Here is a 19,031-nt window from a genome sequence, read left to right on the forward strand (position 1 = left end):
GACTTCCTCCTGCTACCTTCGTTAAACAGTACCAACGTCTATCACCACAACCACTAAACAGCGTTATATATCGATAAATACACATACAATGCTTGCAAATCTACTATTGAATGTTTCTAGCCTTCTCTCTTTCAATTAGTAGACCGAAACTTCAATTACGTAAATATACAAATACTACAACTCCCATGATGCTTTGCTCTAGGCGTAGCTTTAACTACGCCACTGCTTGCTCTTCTCGGCAACCTAACTTGACAGCTGATACGGCCACCCTCTGCTATTGGATCCAGCAGCGATCGCTCTGCCAGTCCATGCCTGTCATTGGCCCATAACTTCTTTCCTCTCCTTGCTCGCGTTGCCAGGGAGCAGTGGTATGAAGTTAGTAAGGCCAGCTGTATTCTAGAACCTACAGATACGCATTCAGCGTGGCGTAGGCCTTCCATTAGCTGCTACGTTTGCGGCAATTGCGTAGTGGGAGAGTGCCCGTTCTGAGAGACAGCCAGGGAGGTAAACACGGGTTACTGGACTGTCAGGGGGCCTGGCCGTTTGGGAAGGGGGTAAACGACATAAAACCATTGCGCTGACCATGAATGTAACTATGTCCTATATACGTAATTGTTTAGGTAGCGTTTGTATGGTGCAGAGCCTGGGGTCTTTGTAGCACACAAGAGTGCTTGTAGTCCCTGTAGCTGATGAGTGGGATCTTCTGAAGGTACTAAGCACATACATTGCGCACATATACTGTGTTGGTATGTAGTGATGCCTGTGTTAATGTATATGTATTTTATGCTACGATCACTAGTAGTTTGGTAATCTACAGCAGGTAGTTAGAAGTTCATTTGCAACTGACAGGCTTCCTCATTCCTCTGCATTAGTAGACTGGATTCCAAATAAAACTCATTAATACATCAGTTTTGTTATTCTGTTTTAGCATGTCTACTATTCTTTAATAAGTATGTCTCTGACATTGACGGATCTATAAAACGTGGAGTTGCCTGTAGCAACCACTCAGTTATAAGCGTTCAGTTGCAAGGTGGTATCTACGGACAACGGCTTGTTATGTTTAGCACAAATCAGAGCTCACTATATTTTTAGTGTCCTTCTGAGTCGTGACATTTCAGTTAATAAATATTGAATATTGATTTATATTTTACCTAATGATGTTTTCATCCCATAGGTGTCTGGGGATCAAGAGGCATGGCAGTAGTACAGTTTCAGACAGTGGCCCTGTGAGCTCCATGTCCTAGGTCCAACATGGAAGGAATCAACATTGCTCAGGATATCATCCAGAGGCAGATCAGGGTATGAAAGACAATATTAAACAATTCAGTCATAAAGGAAATATACTGATGAATAGTGATATATGGGGGATTGGTGCAAACCCAATTCGCCAGAGTTTGCTCGAACCTGTGCATAACTCTGACTGACACATCCCCTCCTGGCCCAATCAGTTGCGGCAGCTACACGTCACAAAGGGGCAGGGAATGGCCCTGCCGCAACAGATTGCGCCAGGATTGGGTGTGGCAATCACAGAACTGGGTTTTCACAAAGCCCTTGCATATCACTGCTGATGAATGATGTATGATGTCACTGCTGATGATGATAAGGATGTGTGATATTTATACTCAGTCACACCTTTGCTTTTAACAAATGTACACAGACTAGCCATTGTTGTAAATTAGGGAAGTAGCGATATTTTTTTCCCGATACTCGCTGATACCGGAAGTCCCATTAGGGAAGCCAGGCGGTGTGTAATGACTCGCCACCTGGCTTCCTGATTAGCTGGGAAGCCGGGCGGCATGTAAAGATTCACCACCCGGCTTCCCGATTTAACAGGGAAGTCGTTTCCATGCTCCCTCGTCACCAGGTGAGGGGTCAGCATGGAACCGGCTTTCTGGCCAAGCAGGAAACCGGGCGCCGTGTAATGACGGGTTGCCCGGCTTCCTGATTGGTCGGGAAGCTGGCTCCATGCTACCTTGTCACCAGGTTACCAGGGAGCATGGAGCCGGCTTCCTGATATCGGAAGCTAAAGTATTGGGCCAGGCATCGGAGCATTTGGATGAGTTCTTGCTATCGGTGCATTCCTATTGTAAATAGTGCTAGTTCACATCTGCACAATGCGTTGACACTAGAAATGAGCCTGGGCTTTGTGCAAACCCAGTTTCGCCTAAGCTCGCTCAAAATTATGACCGCACTCCCTCCTCCTGGCCCGAGCAGTGGTGGCATTTGCGTCAGGGGCATTACCTGCCCCTGTGTGATGTATAGCAGTGGGGCAGTGAATGCACCTCTCTGCAACTGATTGGCTCAGGAGGAGGGGGTGGCAGTCACAGTTTTGAGTAGGCTTGGGCAACCTCAGGTCAACCTGGGTTCGTGGCAAGCCCATGCTCATCACTAGTTGACACGCATTATAAAGCCTGTCAATGACAATGGCAGAACATGAAAAATGCATGATTGTTGGTTTGAAATGCTTACAGAAAGCTGTGAATCACGTTCTAAGGACTATCTACACAAGCATTTACCTTTCAAGGGTTAGTTAACATTTTCGCAAAAAAGGAAAAGATGAACTATCTCACGACACCCTTTTTACCCCCTCTCCTCCCCGGTCCCAGCCCCGCTTACTGTATCTGTAATGATGATCCTTACCTTTGCCCAAGCCAGCCAGTATAACAGTGCGGGAACTTAACCACGGAGGCTGTATAGCAACATAATAGTTACAATGGGGAGTCAAGTGATCACACTGACCAATGAGAATCTCTTCTTTCCTCCTGGAACACCATCCCAGACTGGAAGAAAGACAGAGAAAAAGAAGGAAGGACAAACATAATCATTGGTCATTGGATACGCCAACCAATCACCGCTCCCCATTGCAACTATTGTGTTGCTATACAGTCATTCTGTATTTACCTCTGCTGATAGTTTTGTGGAGAAATTCACAAATGTGCATTAAATTACATTGGGATCCTTATACACTGAGTGGCCAGATTATTATGACCACCCCATCAGTACTTCGTTGGGCCACGAGATGACTTTGTTGGGCCACCTCGAGATGTTGAAAGGTGATGCGAGGAATCTGACACTGCACTGTTGCCCTTCTGTTGTCTTGTACCAGTCTTGCCACTCTCCGTTCTGCCCTAACATTGACTAGTCGCTGAAGGCCACAATTCGCACGTTCAGACCCAGATTTTCGGCTGACAGTCCAGTCTTTAAACACTTTAACAATGAGCCCCTCTTGAACATTTAACGAATTCTGCTGTTTTGCTGATACTCGCTCCATGGCTCAGAGCGCCAACAATCATCCCACGTTCAAAGGCTGTTAAATCGGGTTGTTTTTCAGAAAAAAATCACTTCTACTGTCGTGGTAAACAACCTGCTTCCCTATTTATAACGGTCTGGCCCTCTAGCAACTTCAGCGTGAAATTATAGCTAATTTGCCTACAAACGTCAGGTGGTCATAATAATCTGGCCACTCAGTGTATACAAGGGATTTTTTTAAGGTCCTGAAAGATCTAGAGCACCTAGAATGAAATGTAGGGCTTGTAGTACACCATGATGGAACGATGAGTGAGATTATCTGTGTAGGTTCTCATTTCTCCAAGTGATGGAGGCTGAACTCTAAAGCATTTTGAGAATGTTCACACAATAAATTGTGTGACGATTCAGTTGAATTATCCAGTCATGTTAAAAGCAAATCCCTCTTTCCTCTTTAATCTCCACATGATTAGATAATTGAAGTGAATATTTACACAGTTTCTTGTGTGAACATACTAGCCTAAAGGTATAAATAGTAGTAGTTAATCACATTCATCTGAATTTGTGCTTTAATATTGAAGACATTTTGGCCCTCATCCTTGTAGCTTCCTTCGCTCTATTTGTTTTGAGATGTGAAGGCTACCTGTGTAAATGAAGAAACATCTCAAGCTGGGGAGAAGGTTTCTTTTCCCCATTTCATCTCCTCTCTCTGATACTTGGAAATGCATTTTGCTTATAGGGAAATAAATCTTCTTTCAATCAGATCTGTTATTTCATAAATACGATGCTTTGATAACTCAGATTAAAAATCATATTATTATTGTTGTTATGTAAATAGACTATATAATCTTATTGTTAATCAATTGGCATTAATCTGTTTGGTGAAAATTAAATCTGGAGTGTGAATTACAGGTAAGCATAGAACACAAGTAGTTAGTTAAAAATGCCAGATTCTCCAGTTCAATAAATAACCTACCTTTTTTATTTGCTATCACTTAATGCAAAATCACAGGATGTCCAGGAAGGGAGCCTGGTCACATGGCCTGTCAAGGTCACATGACCGGCTCTTCTCCAATTACAGAACTCTCACTATTGTGTTAATTAAAGTTGAACTACACCCTCCTATCCTTCACAGTGAAGGAAGGTGCCATCTTAGCCTTTATCTGAATTGCAGTTGCCATGGTGTCGCACATGATCAGCTATGACACCAGCCATTTAAGAACATAAAGTTAATGGCAACCTTGACAGGTATTACCACAGGCATGCCTTGAAAGTAACTGTTTTGGGAGAGTAAATTTCCACTTTATTGAGAACTCCATGCGGCATCACAGGCTTCACACTGTGGCCTGCATTTTATGAATGGGCTCTGGTGTGTGCAACCTGAGAGTTTTAACCTGCTCATTTAACCAAGACAACACATTCGTTATAAGCCCCTAGCTCCAACAGGAGACAGATTAGCCTCCATGGCGTCCATATATCCTGACGCAGGGCTTACAGTAAAAAAAAGAGAATAACAGATTCTATACCTAAGAGGTAAGACTGAAAAATTCTGAATTCTTTAGAGATGATATTTAGATTCTTACAAATGTCTGAATCGTTCTTTTTAGAGATGCGCCGATACCGGTATGAGTACCGATATTTTGCTTTCGGTACTCGCAGATACAGAGCACCGATACCAGTGCTTCCGCTGGCATGGAGCCAGTTTCCCGGGCAATGAGGAAGCTGGGTGGCGGGTAATGACATGCTGCCCAGCTTCCTGGTTGCCCTGGAAGCTGGCTCCATGTTGTCTGGCCGGCTCGATTGTGATTGGCCGGGAAAGTCAACCAGCATCGAGTTGGCTCCCCGGCCAATCAGGAAGCTGGGTGGCAAGTTATGACCCGGCTTCCTGATTGGCCGTGAAGCCAGCTCCATGCTGATTGGCTAGAAAGCCGGTTTCCCACCCAGTCAGCAAGGAGCCAGCTGTTCGGCCGGCTTGATGCTGATTGGCTGGGAAGCTGTCTTTCCAGCCAATCAGCAAGGAGCCGACTGTTCACCCGGCTCGATGCTGATTGGCCGAGAAGCCAGCTTCCCAGCCAGTCAGCATGGAACCGGCTGTTCCATCATTACTCGCCGCCCGGCTTTCTGATTGCCCGGGAAGCCGGCTCCATGCTCCCCTACAGCACTGCCGCTCAGAGGAATTCTTCCTCTGACCGGACATTCCGGTATCAGGAAAAGTATCGGAGCATTTGGGCGAGTATGAATACTATATCGGTGCATCCCTAGTTCTTTTCAATAATAAAGTAAACTCCCAGTTATCCAGCACCCACAGGGATCGGTAGGTCCAGGATAACTGTAGTTTATGGTTGCTTGAAAGTTAATAGTAACTCTCAAGCACTCTCTCAGGTCAGCTCCTCTGCTCAGTGGGCGGGTGCAATAGCCAGCCTGCTATTGCAATTTAAAATAGCCATTCTGGTGCCGACCTTGCAATCTAGCCGCTGGCCGGAAGCAAGATATAAACAGAGAATTTAGTTAGCAACTACATAAATTTATTTGCTAACAACATTTTTTTTAGTGTGCACCAAGCAACGGGGAATTTTTTAGTGTGCAATCACGCCACTGGCAATTTTTATTTTTTTTTGCTGGTTGCTTGAGAGTGTCAGTTGCTTGAATGCTGGATAATGAGGAGTTTACTGTATACATTACTTCAAGTGACCATCTTAAAGGAATGTTTCAGTCTTTACTTGTTTTGAATATACAGTATGTATGTACATAGAAGCAGACGTATTTGCTGTTTATATGTGCAGCCTCTGCTTTTTGCCGTTTTTTAATTTACTTTCCTGCTCCTATCTGTCAGTATAAGACTATGGGTCTTAAAATGCCTGAAATTAACAAACTCTATAAGGTTAAATGGGCTTTTTTTTAAGGTCATTGATGATTGCTATAGACAGATCCTAGAAATAATAGGCTTAACAAACCTGTACATCCTCAAATGGGTTGCATGTCTGCCAGCACACTTAGTGCGCTGCACGCGGTGTAAAGTATTTTGATCAGGCCTGAGTCTGATTCATTTATGAAATCTACAGGTGAAACTCGAATAATTAGAATATCGTGCAAAAGTAATTGCAGTAAGTGCTGCAAAAGGGGCCCAAACCAAGTACTGAGTACATATCCATGCTTGTACTTTTCAGAGGTCCGATATTGTTCTATGTACAATCCTTGTTTTATTGATTGCATGTAATAATCTACTTTTTTGAGGTTGTGGATTTGGGGTTCTTGGGGTTTTCATGAGCTGTAAGCCATAATCATCACAATTATGACAAATCACGGCTTGAATTATCTTGCTTTGCATGTAATGAGTCTATCTCATATATTAGTTTCACCTTTTAAGTTGCATTAGTGAAATAAATGAACTTTGCATGATATTCTAATTATTCGAGTTTCACCTGTATTTGAACGGTTACTAAAACCTCTGATTGCCTGAGGTATTCGCTGTTGTCCTCCACGAAACAGACAGATCATTGCAGGTCATCTTGATGGTGACCACTGTATGTAGTCCCCAGCTGTCTCATTAAAAAGCTCCCTGTTCTGTTTTGTACATTGGAGTGGCAGGGCATGGGGGATGCGATGATTTTTTAGAACCATCAGATCATTTCCTGTGCCGCTCAGAGAACTACAAACTGTCACATGGGGCAATATGTGAAATATTAGAGGAAAGCTGAAAGACAAAATATCTATGTTCAAACTCTAAAAGGCTGACCATAGGCTTCTAAAGTGTAGTAGGACATGCATGCACTATCCAATGGGCCTCAGGCAGCAGGACTCTGAGCAGGAACATTCTGTCAAAAGAATGTTCATGAGAATTTGGGGGAGCAGATGAGTCGCACTGGCATAAACTGCCAGCACTGCCTGTCTCCAGGGGACAAATTGCAGTTTCTGCAGACTTTGTTAGTGCAAAAAAAGAAAAACTGCAGTTCATTTCTGCAATACGTCAACATGTACCCATATTTGATCTCTTTAAAGACTAGGCAAGTACAGAAATATATCTGTTGATCTGCGAGAAATGTAGTCGGCATCTAAATCCTGTTATGGGCTGACAACACACAGCATTTTTATGGACTGAGTAGTGTCGGCCATGCCCATTTTTCTTTTTCTAAACGTCTGAGACCCACCTATCCAATTCTGCACAACAACAAAAAAAAAATATTCTTTAGTCCCAAGATAATGAGGTCTAATTACCCAATCAGTTGTGGCTGGGGCATTCCCTGCCCCACAGATCATATACACATTCAATAGTGTTGGGGAATGCCCTGGCCCCAACAGTTTTGCCCGGGGTGGGGCAAACTGGGTTCACTTCAAGCCCACTGACATCACTAATTGATAGGGTTTACATACATTTTAAGCTAATCAATAAATTTTTCTGTCAGACTGTGGCCAGCTGTTGGAGCCAGGGGTTCTTAGAAGTGTGTGATCATAACCAGATTGACTTGTCATCGCATGTCTGAGGGTACAAAAAAAGCGAACCTTTAAGCCATTTTAAGGTTTGAAATTTAAAAGCCCTGTCTGACTTTTTTGCATCCTGTCCTGTAAGAGTGCATTTAATGGGTGCTTAAGTTTTCTCATTGGGAAGAGCTTAGCCATGCAGTGAGGGAAGTAAATTCCTTAATAATGAATGAATTAAACTAAATCATAATTGCATGTATTGGGTTTTATTATCTTGCATTGCCTGATCTTAGGTTACAACTTTGGTGTACATGATTAAAATTGCTAACAGGTTCACTTTATATCTAGTAGGGTAACATGAACAACAGTGGACTTAGCATCCTGTTTTAATGTATTTACAATAGGATGAGAATACCACCTCTCTGCATTTCACATAGAATACACTGTTCATACAGGATACCAATAGACAATTGTCTTCTAGTAATTGTGACTTGATGGGATTGTACTTTCTGTTTAAAGCTTACCCTGATGCAAGAATCCTTTGGTCACCACTGTTGGCATGGTGAAAATATTTTTGGCTGGAAGGTGCTTTGGGCATCAAGGTTTATAGTCAAAGAACAGAACTTCCCTCTCAAAAAAAAGATGTTTAGTTGGTGGCATAATTTGCTAATAACCACATGGTTTTTCTGGCATTTATATGATGTCTCTGGCCAGCTTTAGCACAAGAAAAAAAACGTTTAAATATCTGCTTTGTAGCTAATGGTCGGACATTCTCTGGAAGGTGGTGAAGCCACAGATGGCTTTTTGGTGTCCATAATTTTGTATGAGTATTTTGAATGAAAGCAAAATGCAAGAGGGGCATTTATTTTAGATGTGTTTTAAAGCTGCCCATGGCTGAATAGTAGCAATAGATGTGACCAATCCCCAGTGAGGGCTAAATAAGAAAAAAACTCAACACAAATCACATCTTGAATCAATATCAAGGCAGACACCTCATGGATTCAGAAGTTGATAGCAGCCCATAAGCAGATCAGCAGGGAAGGCCTAAAGTGACTTTCCTGTGACATTAAGACCAGTCATTAATTTTGTCACTAATGAAGATGATCCAGTCATTCCTGTTGATGATCAAGAGGTTCATGAAGAAGAGATAAAAATTCTGTGAGAACTGAATGTCTCTCGCATTGGTTACAGAGGTTTCCTTGCGCTTTCCTCTGCTTTGGATTAGTAAGGTATACCACAGTAGCTTTTATGGCAGAGTGATCACTGAATGGTTGGGCAGATGTTTCACTGAAATTGATGAAAGATTTGCTTGGCTTTTGTCAGTCTTATGCTTAAGGCAATTTTCTAGCAATCCAGCTAGTTTTTGATGGAAAATATTGATGGAAAATATGATAGGACAAATCAAAACCACCTACCAACAACCCTGCCATATTGGTAAAAATATAATAATTGTTGGTGAAAGGTGTCATAGAGCCATTTAATTATTTTTCCTACTAAAATTTCTTTGAAAATGCATTAAACATGTTATGTGTATGGTAATTTTCAGTGAAAAGGTGGGAAGTGAAAGATCAAGATTTCCATGCTTAGATGTGACTGCCTGGCCGCTGCGGGGGTCTTTTTTTTCCTTCTTACTTACCTCACCGAGCGTCGCGTCACTGCTGCTCCGGTGGGCGGCGCTCCGAGCGGGGTCATCTGGCAGGAAGCATGCATATTCCAACCGTGACATATTCCTTTTAAGCTTTATTGTCATGTTGTTTTTGTATTGTGATAAAATAGACAAATGCATACTAGTATTGTTTCTACCATAGGAAAGGAAAGCTAGAAGCTTTCAGAGATGTCATCATGTAACAGACCCTTTAATTCGTCGTCTGGGACTGGAGGCAGAACTACAGGTAAAACGTATTGCACATATGATTTTGTGAATGCTGCATGAGACTGGCAAAGAGACCCTTTTTTATTGTTATGTTTATTATCTTTTCTGTATTATGTTATAAATCTTTACCCACTGAATGATTTGTATTAGAAATACATTTCAGACAGTGCCAGTGATAAACCTTTAAAAAAAAAAAACTTATTTAGAGGGGTTAATGAAGAGGAGAGATAAGGATACCGCAGTGGAGAAGCATATCGAGGAACGCAAGCAGTAGATCTGACAGCTGGAAACCACAGGAATTGACACCAGCAAATTCTTAAAAATATACTGCTTATTTTGGGTCAAAGTATTGAAACACGATGGTCAATATGATATCATAGCATTTTCAGGGGAGGTCAGCAATATCAACCTCTAAGTTTCTCTCATAACTGGTTTGAGGAAAGTCTGATGGGATGAGATAACGATATTGGCTAATTCCAAGATCCATTGAAAAAAGGAAATTAGCATGGTGCCCATATATATATCAAAGCACCTCTAGTCAGAATGGGTACATTTACTTACACAGACGCCTGGAAACACTGACACTTTACAATAAATATTATGTAGTAAGGATTTTGGAAGCAAGAGACAGGAACAATTGATAAGCAAGTTGGTATTCAAAGAATAGCAAAGCTAAGACTGCAAATGAAGGTAGAGACAGGTTTGTTGTACAAATATTTTTATTGAAAAGGTACAGATGTAAATTACATCCCAAAAAAAAGGACATATAGGTTAGTATGGCAAAACATCATAACAGTTCTAAAGCGAAATAGTGACCCATTATAGGTCGCCAACAGGGTAGCAAGTAGAAAATAAAAAAAGAGATATAAGCATAAAATCTGTGAACAGTCAAATTATCTCAAGACCTGAAGAGGTGTCACCAGCGACCCGCTGCTGCTGCAGGACGCCATTGAGCCCATACAGGAAAAGAGGAAAGGGCTATAGACTACACTCCGTGTAGTCAGTCCATGTCATGGGCTTCAAGCTTTAGAGAAAACCACAAGAACCTGAGAAGAAGTATAGAAAGGAAAGGAAAAAAGTGAGAGAGAGAAACAAACAAAGGGAGAGACGGGCTGCAGAGGGAATCAAGGTAGAGACAGGTTTGAATGATACTTTATTCACAATGAAAAGAATAAGATCAGCCAAAGCGTTGCTGCGCTGTTCTCCATCTGCATTGTAATATATTATAGAAATTAAAGTGATGTCTAATGCAAAAAAAGTTAAAAGCTTTAAATCTGTTCACTGATGTTTCTATCACTTTGTGTAGGGTCATACTGGTTGTGTCAACTGCCTGGAATGGAACGAGAAGGGGGAGTAAGTATTTTCTCCACTCTTCTTTGTTTTATCTGTCTATCTCTTGTCTGTAGGACATTACATTTCCATTTCTAAACTGTATTACCTCATTCATCACAAATAAATCAGTTTCTCTATTTTAGATTGTGATATGAACATGTTTGGACTGTGATATAGGAATTTTCACTATATAGGCATTTTCACTATGCTTTAACTGTTTTTTTATGGGCACTGCATTTCTTCTGCAGTTTTTTCTCATGTGGGTGTTTAGGTGAAACATGTAAATACTACTTTACTCTAGGTTTTAATAATTACTGGTACTGACCACTTTCCTACCTAAAATACTGCAGAAAGCAGCATCTGTGGTACATTAACCAATCACTTAGATGTCATTTAGGATTGACAATCTTGTCTTCCATAGAGAACAAGTGCTTGTTTAGTGGACACTTTTACTCATAAGCACTCAGGTGCATGCATACACAAAATCAATGGCTTGTGAGTAAAGCCCATTAGTATCCATTCACACCTCTGCTCTTGTTTTAAGGCACATTGACCTGAACCTGAAGTGTATGGAGTTCTCATGCACATTAGGTGGATGCACATTGTGGATTTTTTAAACTCCTGTTTAGTACATCTTTGGTGGGGTTACCAGCAGATCTTCAACATGTATGAATGTTATCAATTACACCCTGAGTAAGCTTCGGTGCTGCTGCTTACCTGGGTCGATAACGTCATAGCCCCCTACGTGATAGTGTTCGGGCTTGGCAGTTGGCCATTGTCAAATGCTCCTCTGTGTTTGAAAGCCAACTCCATTAGAGCAACAAACATAGGGCTCTGATGGACAGGGATGTGGTGAGGGAGCACCAATGGGTTGGTTTACCTTGCTAGGGGGTGGGCTATCAGGAGATACTTTTACTTGACACTTTCAAATGACAGTGTCTCTTTAAAAATACATACATTTTGAGTTAAACACTTTCTAGGAGAAGTGTGAAAATGCTGGCAACAAGTATTCCTATGAGAAACAGGTATGCCCATTAGGAAAGTCAGAGTAAAATCAGTACATTTCCATTATCCGGGAGCCCCTTAGGGGAAATGAGAAATAAACTCATTTATTTAATAACTTATTTATTTCAATTCATATATTTCAGGATGAAAATTCTGTATTTCAGGAGGCCAATATGTTTGCATTATAGCTGAGTACACAAGAGAGCATGTCATAATTTTTGGGTTTCTGCCTCCATGCAAACTCTGCAAAATATGTCACCATATAATGTTTTGCAGTCCCTCATTCCTGTTTGTTCCTTCATTTCAAACTGCTCCATAGTCTCTCAAGTTTGAATATGCACTCCTGCCTCTGGGTTGATAAAGTGGTACATATGATTCCATGTTTGTGAGGTCCCAAATTGAAATTCCTTCCTTAGAAGAGCATAAGAGGTGTGGACCATATAATAGAAAAATCAGTGGACAACGTCAGTTCCATAAATTTTCTAGTGGTATCTTGACAACAATATTTGGCCATCAGATTGTAGGTATGTGAGAGTGGTGAAAGGGTGTCTTTAACACCAAGGGTGAGAAAATCATGGCTGAGGCTACCTCGGACATCAAAACCATGCCTACAATTAAACAAGCACTCAGACATCGAAACCATACCCACCATTGATCAGTCTAAGTTTCTTTCCCATCCCTACTGGTCACTGGCTCCTAGATGATGGAAATGTACCATAAAATGAAAGTCCTTACTTTAATACGTGCACTCGGTTAATGAAATATGTAAGAGAAGGTCAGCATGACAGCTAGCAAATGTAGAATGAAGCAGCAATGACAGCTGTCATGTTTCTCTCAGGAAAGGATTCCTTTAAAAGGAGGTGTGAATGGCCCTAAATGTGAACATACTGGACAGGGGAAAGCAGAAGTTGCTACCTTACAAAGTTTATTTGTAATAATAACTGGACAGTAAGTCCTAGATATCACTTTGGAGGGTCACAATCACAATGATCCCATGAAATGCCTCAAGCTTAAGCTTGAACAATGCTTTCATTATAATTTCTTACAGGCTAGGTGTCACGTACCTTAGGAGAGTCTGAGATGTTGAGGGCGGCCTCTCTCACTTCTCTGGTCCTGGGGCAGCTGGATGGGTACAGGAGCACCGGGGCACAGAGGGGCAGGAGTGCCAGTAGTAGCTGAAACTGATGAGCAGGAGTAACAGAGAGTGTTTAAGTCCAGCAGGCAAGGATTGCAGCGTAGTCAGGACAGGCCGAGGTCATCAACGTGCAGGCAACGCAGTACAGGGGGTAAGCAGGAGAATCGTCAAGAACAAGCCAAGGGTCAATCACTGGAGAGAAGCAGAAGAGTCAAGCCAAGCCGGGTTAGAAACAGAAGCAATTCAGGAGCAGGACACAGGGAAGCTCACAATCTGACAGCAAAGGAGGTCTCTGGCCACAGCCTTTTATAGGCCAGAGGGCGCCAAAAACTCAAACAACACGGCGCACGAACACGCGCACGTTTACGCAGAGATGCTGCACGCTATACAACTCTATTAGCTGCACTGTGAGCATGCGCAAACTGCCGTGAAAGAATTCTGGCTCCAACTCTGGCTCTGGCTTCCTGACAATAGGGCTAAACATTTCACCTTAGATCAGGGGTGGGCAACTCCGGCCCTCCAGCTGTGTTTTAACTACAAAACCCAACACGCCTTTGCCCCTGGGAGCCATGCCTGTAACTGTCAGTCTTGCAATGCCTCATGGGACTTTCCATGGAGGGCTGGAGTTGCCAGCCCGTCTGATAGATCGTCCTTCATTAAAAGAAGGGAATTAACTGCTGTTCTTGAGAAATAGTTTATTTTGAACAAATGTGTATGACCTCACTTGAGGCAGTTTACCATCCTCAAAGGAGAACTATGAGGTGAGTGCTTTTCACTCACCTCATAGTTCTAGCCGACCTGTGACAATGAGACTGTCACAGGTCGGCTTAGTAGATCGGGAGGTAAGCGAACACATACCGGCGTTCGCTCACCTCTCGATCCTGTCACGGCTCTCTGCCGTGACAGGGGAGGGGCTGGATTCCCCGCTCCGATCCGCCAGCGCTGACTGGCGGAACGGACGGGGGAGGGGGCGGGTACAGCTGGCTCTGCCTCTAGATAGGCAGAGCAAGCTGTCAGTCACGCATCTGGGCGGATCCAGACATAATTGTCGGGATCTGCTTCAGCTGCGGCGTCTTAGTATACCGTGAGCAGCAGCTCGCGGTATACTGCGGCGTCTCAGTATACCGCGAGCTACAGCTCACGATATACTGAGCCTAGGGTGACGGGAGGACGCTAGTTTGTGTCCTCCTGTTACCCTAAGGAGAACTAAAGGGAAAAGCCTTAACCCCATAGTTCTCCTTTTAATTGTTTCCTATATGAGCCCTCAAGTATTTGTCTAATACCACCTTTTTCTCTTTTGGACATCATTGTCTAAATCCCAATATGTATTCTCTTTTGTGCAGCCTGCTGGCCTCTGGCTCAGATGACCAGCATATGATGCTGTGGGATCCATTTCATCATAAGAAACTTCTGTCTATGCATACGGGGCACACTGCCAACATCTTCTCTGTCAAGGTGAGCACTATAACATCTATACAAAGCCACATACAATGTAGTGGTCTCCATAGTTTTAATTTGTTAGTAAGGCCTGACTTTATCTGAGGTCCTGGCTGAGTCCCACCAACTGTAATTTGACATGGCTCTTACTGGCCACCAAGGCAGCCTTATTGGATAGCAGAATGGCAGTTGGCAGGTCCTAGCAATGCAGTGTTTCCTCCATAGTAGTTACTTAAATAGCATCCCACGTTACATGTCCATATCAGACATTTAATTACACCCCCCAGTCTGGACATGTATATTTTATTAGCTTGAATAACTTGCTTATTCTGCCTCTTAATTGTTGTTGTCTCTTTATGTTCAGTTTCTCCCACACTCTGGGGATCGCATCTTGATTACTGGAGCAGCAGATGCCAAGGTTCATGTTCATGATGTGAACTCGAAAGAAACCCTCCATGTTTTTTCAGAACATACCAACCGAGTGAAGCGTATTGCCACTGCCCCTATGTGGCCTAATACCTTCTGGAGTGCAGCAGAGGATGGCCTGATTCGGTAAGGGGGAAAAATACATTTAAAGATGAACTCCAGGCAAATGGTTTATTACACAAGAAATACATAGAAGCTGCCAAAGAATTTGTGATTCTCATCCAGAGATTTGCACAGCTAGGCCAATGTCACCACTTTCACTGTCACATCTATAGACTGTATTAATGAGACTGTAGTGTCCTGTCACCATCCTTAGCCGGGTGACTGGACAGTGAAAGATGGGAAGGGGAGTCATCCCTCACTCCTACTATGAGCATGTTCTTGTCAGCATATTTGCATGCAACACATCTGACAGTTTCCCAGTCCTGCCCTTTGCTCTGCTGCTGCTGTATAGGGGATTGCAAGAGGCTGATACCAAGTAACATCCACTAATAAAATTCACCACATAAATTCACGACATACATTTTACACAGTATTAAAGTATCTCTTGTTTAATGCAAATTGGAAGGTAAAATGATGCATGCATGTATACTTGCAAATCTTCATTACCTTTTGCATTATTCATATTTCATATTATCCATATGTCATCTGGTATAGCCTTTTCCTCAGCACTCGTGGGAGTTGAGGAAGATGTTACTACTTTCTGAGGGAAGTAATGTAATCATTCCCTTACAGGAACTTTACTGCGTGTAATGTTTTCATTCTTAGCCAGGAACCACGTGTGTGAAATTGTGTTTCTATCCCCACTCTAGTTCTCCCTCCTCTTTTATTAGAAACGTACTTCTTTTAACCCCTTCATGACTGAGGCCCTTTTTTCATTTTTTGCACCCATGTTATATTCCACATTTTAGGCCTGAAAATGATGTAAAACCCCAACATTATATATATATTCTGAATGCCAAGACCCTATAGAATAAAATGGTGGTAGTTGAAAATTTTTATGTTGCGCAATATTAGCGCAACTCCTTATTAAACCCCAAAATTTAGTGACAAATTTAATTAAATGCCCCAAAACACAACAAATTACCCATTTTTTTAATGAAATATAAAAGATGAGGTTACAACGAGTAAAACGATACCCAACATGCCCAGTTTACAGATTGCGTGCGACCGTGAAACGGCGAAAAACTGCAGTACCCCAAAAAGTCAATAAAAGAAGCTGTCAATCAAATGAGAAGGCAGAACACAGGGTATAACTGGAGGAAGCCACATTGTTTTGTGCAGTAATATGCTCTTTCCTTATGCAAGTGTAGGAATGTAATGACATATTAAGAGGGAAGTGTGGAAAGTCTATGACCTCTGAGCTCTGCAGCTTGCGGAGCTCAAATCAAAATGTCATGAAGAATCCCAGGTGCTTTAACAGCAGCCTGGAAAACTCCTGATGTTTTGCTTTTATATTTTTGTTTGTTTGCTTAACCTTAAAGCAAGGAAACCAACCCTGTAGTATATTTATGTGCTTTTGCTAAATGAGAATGCTGCATATACAAACCACTTATAGTTACAAAGCAACAACTCAAGGCATACAGGATGTTACAAACATGCATACAAATGCATATGCTATCTAGCTGAATAAACATTGACTGAATGTCTGTATACACTAAAAGTCACTTAGCTTCCGGTATAGCTGGTCCACAATGTTCTTTTTGCATAGGACCTCAGTGTTTTAAAGTAAATGGGTTCTACCGCTGATAGTCATTCCTCTGGCTGTGAGAGTCTTGCTATGTTTAATGGCAATTTGTAGGTGCACAACAGCTGGAGGGCCGGAGTTTGCCTACCCCAAGCATAGGCCAAAAATAAATTTGCAGGCCTTTCCAAATGTGTGTAGCTCTTTCTCACTTACATCAGTTTCGGTGAGTGTAGCATTTTTAGTTGCAAACTTTAGATGGCAGCGCAGTCCCATGAATGCCATAGGACAGCTATGTCAAAAGCCTAATTCATACTACCTGATTTGGGATTTCTGTGGATTTTGCATCATTGTCGCAATCCTCTCATTATTGTTGCATATGATGTATACATCTGAAAACAATCTCTTATATGTACTTATTGATCTCTGGCATTTGAATTGTAGCACGGCACTTTTCATTTGTAAAGCTTTGGGGTTAATGATTTATCAAGGACCACCAGTGCTTGCTTGCTAAAAAATACACCTATTGAAACAAGGTTTCTCTCCCGTTCATTGAAGGACACAGGGCAACAGATCGTAGATCCTGTATGGTAGGGTATATCGCCACCTGCAGGAGTAGGATGCTAGGCACATAACAAAAAGACAAAAAAACAGCCTAGGGGCTGCCCCTGCTGGTGGCCCAACCCCCCACCTGCTGACAAGTCTCCAGTTTTTTGCCTAGCGTCAGGAGTAAGGAGCTAAAATGTTTCTCTGGAAAATTTCTTTACTTTTTTCCGTTTTTATTTTTTTTGCGATTCTTCTAGCAAGTGTCACCAGGGCGACATGCTGGATAGAGATGGATCCTTGTAGTCTCCCCTGGGTGGCCGTTGAGCGCATGCAGACTCTGCCACGGTGGGTCGGCTGCGACTAGTAGTCCCTATGGGTGCCTGCGGGTTCGTCCCGGGGGTGCATATGACAGGGGGTCCTGGCCCGCCTGTCACAGCACTTCCTGCAGGCTGGCAGCGCCGCGGTCGGGGGCGCTCGCCTTTCGCTGCTTCCCTGCACGCCTGGGCCTGGTAAGTATCTCGAGGCCCAGGTCTCGTTTGCGGCCTCCAGGCGGTTCCGCGGCCGCCATCTTGGATCAGGGCAATATGCCCTTCCTCCTGTGTCCCTACGTCCCAGGGCTCCTGCCCTGGCCAGCGGTGTGCCTGGTTGTGGACACTATGGGGGCTTAGGTTGGCTATGGGTGTCTACTTAGCCCAGGGGTGCCGCGGTCCGTGCGGCGGCCGCGGCCGCTACTCGAGGCCCCGGTCTCGTTTGCGGCCTCCAGGCGGATCCGCGGCCGCCATCTTGGATCAGGGCAAAATGCCCTTTCTCCGCTGTCGCCTCCTCCCAGGGCTCCTTTCAACCCCTGATGGATGGGGGGGGAGCTTCCTTTTGGCCTGGGGCGCCGCTGAAGCTGGAAACGGGGGGCAGCTCTCCTCTGCCGTGGGTCGGACACTGCCAGTGCCGGATGAAAATAGGTCCGGGGATCGTGGGTGCTGCGGTGGTCTCCCTGTTGCCTGTGGCGGTCGTCTGGTGAGCGGTTGTTGGTGCCAGTGGGATCATGGCTCGCAAGGACGAGCCTTCTGGTTGCATTGTGAGGGCTGTGGGCTGTGCTCTACGGACCCCTCTGGATCCCCTGTCTGCACCTCCCGTGCGCCTGCGTTCCTTTGCCAGTCGCCCCAGGGCCCCCTCGGGTTCGTCTAGGGGGTCGGTCGGTGCTGCCGTTACTGCGCTGTCCTTGGGGGTTTTTTTCCTCTGCTCTGGCGGAGTACGCAAAGCGGTCTCTGGGAGCATTTACCTTCGCACGTGACGGGCCTATTTGTCTGGTACAAGGCGGTGGCCTGGTCTCTGAGATTGTTTTCCATCAGCAACATTCTTGCCTTTTTTGCAATGCGGTGTGGCTCAAGGGTTGGCATTGAGCACGTTGAAGGGGCTGATTCTGCCTTGACTGTGTTTTTCCAACGGCCCTTGGCGTCTAATGCTCTGGTTCGCACCTTTTTGTTCAGGGGGTTGCGCGTATTGCTCCTCCTGTCCGCTTGCCTTTGGCACCGTGGGATCTGAACTTGGTGCTTTCGGTGCTGCAGGAATCCCCCTTTGAGCCTATTCGGGAGAATACAGTTGTGTGAAAAAGTGTTGGTCCCCTTTCTGATTTTTCATTGTTTTGCAAGTTTGTCACACTTTAATGTTTCAGACCATCAAACAAATTTAAATATTAGTCAAAGATAACACAAGCAAACACAACATGCAGTTTTTAAAGGAAGGTTTTTATTATTAAGGGAAAACAAAATTCACACACACACACGCCTCAAGACATAGTTTTGCCAGTGTTTATGTATGCACTATTTATAACTTGCATTTTCAGAGTGTTTGCATAAAAAAAAAAGCCTTTAGTTCTGCTTTTAATAGTTTGTAAATAAATACCTAGCTGTATTGTTTTGTGTATTTTATAT

General features: G+C 43.4%; 1 protein-coding gene across 5 annotated transcripts in view; it reads left to right on the forward strand.

The window, feature by feature from the left end:
• Nucleotides 1–426: 426 nt before the first annotated feature.
• WDTC1 (WD and tetratricopeptide repeats 1) overlaps nucleotides 427–19,031 on the forward strand; it is a 31,246-nt gene continuing 12,641 nt past the window's right edge. For 2 of the 5 annotated variants that reach the window (XM_018561182.1, XM_018561186.1), the window contains exons 1-6: nucleotides 427–504; nucleotides 1,175–1,299; nucleotides 9,474–9,557; nucleotides 10,845–10,891; nucleotides 14,354–14,465; nucleotides 14,812–14,999. In XM_018561182.1, the coding sequence (XP_018416684.1) occupies nucleotides 1,252–1,299; nucleotides 9,474–9,557; nucleotides 10,845–10,891; nucleotides 14,354–14,465; nucleotides 14,812–14,999 (479 nt within the window). In that variant the 5' untranslated portion in view covers nucleotides 427–504; nucleotides 1,175–1,251. Of the gene's footprint in view, nucleotides 590–620; nucleotides 710–1,174; nucleotides 1,300–9,473; nucleotides 9,558–10,844; nucleotides 10,892–14,353; nucleotides 14,466–14,811; nucleotides 15,000–19,031 lie in introns of those variants that run through there. The other 3 variants (XM_018561183.1, XM_018561185.1, XM_018561184.1) reach the window with 3 other exon arrangements.

The sequence above is a fragment of the Nanorana parkeri genome, unplaced genomic scaffold (genome assembly GCF_000935625.1).
Source record: "Nanorana parkeri isolate BGI_ZX_2015 unplaced genomic scaffold, ASM93562v1 scaffold505, whole genome shotgun sequence".
In the NCBI taxonomy this organism is placed as follows: domain Eukaryota; kingdom Metazoa; phylum Chordata; class Amphibia; order Anura; family Dicroglossidae; genus Nanorana; species Nanorana parkeri.